This window comes from Castanea sativa, chromosome 6 (assembly GCF_040712315.1).
Source record: "Castanea sativa cultivar Marrone di Chiusa Pesio chromosome 6, ASM4071231v1".
In the NCBI taxonomy this organism is placed as follows: Eukaryota; Viridiplantae; Streptophyta; class Magnoliopsida; order Fagales; family Fagaceae; genus Castanea; species Castanea sativa.
Genome location: NC_134018.1, coordinates 27,512,335 through 27,518,469, shown reverse-complemented (window position 1 = coordinate 27,518,469; position 6,135 = coordinate 27,512,335). Strand labels below are relative to the sequence as shown.

At 29.9% G+C, this 6,135-nt stretch overlaps 1 protein-coding gene across 2 annotated transcripts; it reads right to left on the bottom strand.

The window, feature by feature from the left end:
- Nucleotides 1-631: 631 nt before the first annotated feature.
- LOC142641274 (major pollen allergen Ole e 10-like) lies at nucleotides 632-2,311 on the bottom strand. 2 transcript variants are annotated; one of them, XM_075815680.1, is made up of 4 exons: nucleotides 2,169-2,311; nucleotides 1,441-1,469; nucleotides 1,113-1,347; nucleotides 632-842 (listed from the first exon to the last, which is right to left on the bottom strand). In XM_075815680.1, exons 1-4 carry the CDS (start codon nucleotides 2,227-2,229, stop codon nucleotides 817-819), a joined length of 351 nt encoding a protein of 116 aa, XP_075671795.1. In that variant the 5' UTR covers nucleotides 2,230-2,311; the 3' UTR covers nucleotides 632-816. The 2 variants fall into 2 exon arrangements, with proteins under 2 accessions (XP_075671795.1, XP_075671796.1); XM_075815681.1 differs by having other exon boundaries at nucleotides 1,441-1,534; nucleotides 2,169-2,302.
- Nucleotides 2,312-6,135: the final 3,824 nt, after the last annotated feature.

The following is a 6,135-nucleotide window of genomic DNA, read 5'->3' as shown; positions in this document are numbered from 1 at the left end:
ATATATAATGAAAAACTATTACATAATTTAGAAATGTATGGCTCAAAAAGGTGTAAGTTAATACCATGTATAATTTGAAACTCTTCTAATAAAAAGTTATAATTTGAATTGTGTAATTGTGATTATTTTTAATTGTATCTGTGTATATGCATAGAATTACACACTAGTAAAAATAAAAGGAATGTAAGTCCCAAAATCTTCTCCTAATATACACAATTAAAAAGAAACATTTTGCTTAAAAATTTTGCTTTATGTTTTTAATAATGAAATTGATATTAAAGTCCCAAAAACAATGCAAAAGGGGAGAAAAAAAAAAAATCAAAGATATTGACTATGAGGAAGACAGCAAAGCACAACTTATTTTGATGGAGATTTTATTGGAGTTATTAAAATTATTATAAAACAAGTTGATAAAATTTTTTTAGGACAAAACCAAGAAGTAAGCCAGTCGATCAAATCGCAAGTGGCCAGCCCTCCAGACTGAGGAATAGTCCAAAGTTTAAGTGAAAACATGGATTGTTATGGCAGGTTGAATTTGGACCATTTCCTCACCCATATTTCTTTTTTACAACTGTTAAATCATAAATGGAATATTTTTCGTGGCTGGGAAGTAGGATGTAGTAGGAACCAGTGCACCTAACAAAACGAATCTAAATTCAAATGTTAACTTGGTTTTGCTGTTTATCTGCAGCAATATATTTCATATCTAAGTAGCTATTGGTAGAAATTACAAGCTAAATTCAGGAAACAACAAAGTTCTACATAGTTTTGCTCTCAGCCCAAATTACAAGTTTACAACCTTTCTTACTCCAACCACTATGCGTAAATGCAATTAGCATAACCTGCAATTCAAATAAAAAAGGATAATCTCTTAGCACAAACACTAACACTCTTAACATATTGAATCACAATTTCACAAAGTGTGCAGTAAATATTTCAAGATCCACCAGAAAAAAAAAAAAAAAAAAAAAAAAAAAAAAAAAAAAAAAAAAAAAAAATGCATGTGAAATTTCAAGGTTTGGAACTACGAGTCATTTCATTATTTACATACACAAGTGATATACCATACTACCATATTAATTCAATACTTTGCAAATATTTTTATGTCTTACTTGGATCAGACAGGACAATGAGAGCAGAGTTTCTGAAATCACAATTCCAATGGTTCCTTCCCTTGGCCTGGTAATAGAGATTCATGGCTACGGATGCATGGTTTATGAGGTTATCAGGAGCATAGCAAGGGCAACCCCTACGCAAAATCTGGCAATCAACCTGAGAGCATGCAAAATTGATGTTTCCTAACAGGGTTGCCTGGTCAGAGGAAGGCTTAGCCACACACCAAGTTTTCTGAAATTCCACAAAATCAGATCAGACCAACAACTCTATTATTTATTCTGAGTTCTGGTGATATTTTTTTGAGAATGAGGAACTTGATGTTACCTGTCCATTTGCCATAATCATATTTCCCCCTACAAATTTTAGGCAGGATATGTAAAAAGTAAGTCTTACATGCGTTGAAATACAATGAGAGTTGCTTCTCAAAAAAAAAAAAAAAGAAATACAATGAGAGTTCAATAAAAAAATAAATAAAAGAAATACAATGAGAGTGAACTAGGAGCCACCCTTTATAATGACATAATTTAAAGGAAAAAGTTAAATTGCCATCTTGAGATTTAAGATTTCTGACAATGCATGTAACCCTACTTTTAATTTCAGGTTAGTGTTGCTTACAACACTTGATTCCCTTAATAAATTAAGGTTAAGGAATGTGAGAAGAAAATAAAGTTTGCAATCTAGAATATGAAAGACCCAGTTCAGATCTAAATAAAGTAAACAGCTTGAAGCAAAACACAGACAATTTTAATTAAACTCCATATTTAGATCTAAAGAAGAAAATACAATAGCACTAATTAATCAATGCCATAGTGTTGAAACTAAATGTAGCTCGTGAAATAGCTATAATTAAGCGATACCCGAGTAGTGATTAGTATTGAATTGTTAGAAACCCAGTTGAGATTAAGACCAAACTAAAAGATTTGTTGAATGAAAATTAAGGAATAAAGCATTTGCTAAAAAGAAAGTCTGATTACTGAGTGCAAAGTCACCATCCTTCTAGCCTAGGGGGTGTACTTCAAAATATACTGAAACCTAGGAGAAGAGATAAAAACCTGAAATGAAGGACAGGATCAGAAGGAAAAGAGAGAGAGTACTAGGTTTAACTTTAGCCATAATGCTTGCTACAGTTGACACTGTTGAAGAGCAGTGATGATAAGAAAGGAAAATGATGATGATGAATGAGTGAGTGATGGGTTTATATGAGTTAAAAGAAAGAGAGTTGTTACTTAAAAAGTGAGTGAAAAGACAAAAAAGATAACGGCTATATTGATGACTGAACCGTTACGGCCGGGAATGGGACTTTTTTGGAATTTTTTTATTATTTGTTTTTGGAAAAAAGAAGTAACCGAAAGAACGCGCACGTGATGACTTTCCTTTTCCTTTTCACTTTTTTTTTTTTTTGGATAGAAATTTCCTTTTCACTACTATCAAAATTTTGGAATCTCTATCAAAATTTCCTTTTCACTCACTCATCATTGTTTGTCCTTTTTATTGTCCTTCCACTTCCACCGCTATTTTTCTTCACTTTTGGCCCAATTATTATTTGCCAAAAACCAATTAATTAGTGCAGGTATAATTAAACTCTTTTTTTCTTTTCTTTTGAAACGAATCATGTGAAAAAAAAAACTCAGTATTTGGAAGGTCACAAATTTCAGTTTCAAATCTGTTTTTATTTTTATTTTTATTTTTTTTATTTTAAAAAGTTTAAACCTATAGTTTGAATTGAACTACAAATCTCTTATTCAAATATCAGAAATTTTATCAGTCTCAAAAAATTTGATCTAAATATTTATAATTTCACAAATTTGAGTAGTAAATTGTTTTTGGTCACACGTGCCAAATGCCAATGAACATCAGCCTTTCTTTCTATTGAATCCTAGTCACAACTATTTATGGTGAATCTCCTTCTGTCTTCTCTTGTGCTCTTTGGTTCTTTTCATATTCAAGATTATCTCTTCTCTGTAAATCGGATTATCCAGATTTCTTTGTTTTAGTTCTAGAGGGTTAATTAGATTTAGTCTCGAGCACCAGTAGGCCTTTTTTCAATTGTGGATATGGGTAAATCTCCGTCAATCCACATACATGAGATATCACAACATATAAATAAAATAAAAGTTTAGCTTAGAAACAATGGTTGTACCAAGTGGCTGCACCAAATTGCAATAATTTTAGGATAAAAATAACATTTTATTTATTCTTAGTAATTTCTTTAGATAAAATAATAATAATATTTTTTAAACTTTCAAAAAGAGATTATATTTAATTGGTTGGTGCCATACAACTACAACCTACAATTGTGTCTATCTAAAATATTTTCAACAAAGTCTAAAATCCATAGGATGTGTCTATCTAAATATTATCAACAAAATCTAAAATCAATAGGATAGAATTACCTATACCAAAAAAAAGGATAGATTTTTTTTGTTTAGCAAAAAAAAAGGATATATATATATATATATATATTTTTTTTTAAAAGATAAAAAATATGTAAAAGCAAATAAGATAGAATTGAAAAAAAAAGATAAAGATAAAGATAAAAGAAGAAAAAAAAGATAGAATTTGAATACTATTGTGTATCTACCTACGTTTTTATTATTATTTTAGACTACATTTCTTTTTCTGTTTGGATAAATACACATTCTGTGCCATTTTATTTTTTTAATAATAAAGTAACAAAAGAAAGTATTTGATCTTCACATAAACTCCTTCTTTTTGTTCATATCAACTTCTTCACAACTTAAAATTCTCTCTCTCTTCTTATAAAAAAAAAAATCACTCTCTCTCTCTCTCTCTCTCTCTCTCTCTCTCTCTCTCTCTCTCTCTCTCTCTCTCTCTATATATATATATATATATACACACATACGATTTTTTTGGTGTATTCTTCTTTCTACTACCTACAACCTTGCGAGTATGTTTTTTTTTTTTTTTTTTTCATCAAATTGAATAGCTTTTGTATAGATAGGATGAAATTCTTTATTTGTGTTTACATATTATGCTTATGTGAAGGTGAACTTACACTGCCACTGAAAATATAAACTTCTATCTCTCTTATCTCATAGTTATCGCACCTTTTACAGTTTTGTTGCTGTTGTTGTTGTAGACGTTGCACCTTTTTAATGATAGTTTATAATGTTGAAAAAAACATGGTTTGTATCGCATACAAAACATACGTAGCGGAAAATAAATGGATCTACTTCATTCACAATTGATAACATACACTATGTAAATTTCAATATTTAAGAATAAGAAAGTGTACCTTGAAGCGGTGAATTTCAAAACAAAGATCAAGAGCACTTAAGAACACTTTTAATCTTCACTCCAATTTCACTAACGCCCAAGAAGTGTGGTCTCTCAATCAGTTTCTAAGGGAGAATTAGAGAGTGTCTCACACTCTCTTACACACCATTTTACAATAGTGTAACTTACATAAAATTATGTATGTTTCTCCCTTTGTATCTAACTGATTATCTAATTGGCTGGCCTTTTGGGCCTTACCAATTGGGCTTTAGTGTGTGGCTTGGAGTGGGACCAATAAGACACTAGCTTCAATGGGCCTTGGCCTTTTCTGTCAACTCTTAACAAGTCCAAAGTTACCATTAACTATATTTAATACCACTATATAAATATAGTTGCACTCTAAACCTTATTTATAAATTATATCCCAAGACTTTATTATACATGCAACCCCTTCATAAAATATTCGTGGTAATACAAAGTCATAAATGTAAACTGCCACTTTGTAAATTACTACACCTTAATCTTTGAGTACCCGGTTTAATCCTTTATGTTATTCATCATATATTTATGAAATCCAATTTCATAAATATATACTTTAGTAACTCCTTACTAAAGTGGTTAGGCCTAACTCTCTGAATAACCAAACTCATTAAACTTATCTCAAGAGAATATTTTATATCTCCGTTAAGAGACTATAAATTCTATCTTGAGAATATATGTTCCATCAACACTAAATGTGGTTGCCCAACATACTAAGGTTTTGATTGTGACTTTAGATCCCACTCCTGATATATCAAAGCAACTTATATCTCATGATCAATTCCATTATTCTCTTAGGATTAAGAGTTCATGTAAATAGAAATCGTGAGATTTATTATTCATTTAACAGTCGTTAGGAGAATAATAAATCTCACAGCGGTCCAGTTCAATATGTCTTAACTCTTAAAACATATCAACATACCAACTAGAAATCTCCATTTCCATGATCAAGACAAATCATCTTAGTTGATATGTTATAGTCTTCGCAGATGAAATGCCCAATTTCATCACCGACTACAAACTAAAATTCTGAGTTAACAAAGAACTTGTGATCTATATTTTCTGTGACTACATCACATAGATCACATACTATGCATTTCATGGACTATATGATAATGTCCCAATATTTATGTTACCATTATTTTTAGATAATAATAAAACAACTTTATTAATCACAACATTAAGTCATACATAATGCCATACATAACATCATACAATAGGATTTAAGGGCACACATCCTAACATATAAAATTTCAAAATGAGATATCCAAATGGATTCTACTATGATGTAATGGCGTGGAATGTTTTCCCTTTAAGTAGATTATATAGCAAGCAATATATTTGTATCACTTATTTTCTCATCACAAGATTATTTGTTGTTGACATCAATATTTTATTGTTGATTTAATTTGTTGTGGTTCTCATTTAGTGCTTTGTTCCATGTAGTCAATTTTCTTTAAAAGCAAAATTTATTGCCAACACGAAATTGTACACAAGAGAAAAAGAAGGATCTAAAAAAGCTCTTACGTGTGGGCTAGGCTAAATTAGATCTACCAATCCAAATTTCTATGTAAGTCTATCTTTACTTAACACTGTTTTCATTTTTTTTAAGTTCAAAAATTTGGATTGTTTTTCATTAATGAATTGTGATTTTGGCTTAATTTTGTTTTCAAATGTTTTAATTATTAAATTCATTATTTTTTCATGTGTCATAGATTAATATATGTGTTCTTAAAGGCTAAA

Excerpts from the sequence above, each read along its gene's own strand:
- LOC142641274 (XM_075815680.1), bottom strand. The coding sequence starts at position 2,229 with ATGGCTAAAGTTAAACCTAGTACTCTCTCTCTTTTCCTTCTGATCCTG. Across the intron at positions 1,348-1,440 it reads TGATTATGGCAAATGGACAG|AAAACTTGGTGTGTGGCTAA; the intron begins GTAACATCAAGT and ends GTGGAATTTCAG. Across the intron at positions 843-1,112 it reads CATTGTCCTGTCTGATCCAA|GTTATGCTAATTGCATTTAC; the intron begins GTAAGACATAAA and ends TTTGAATTGCAG.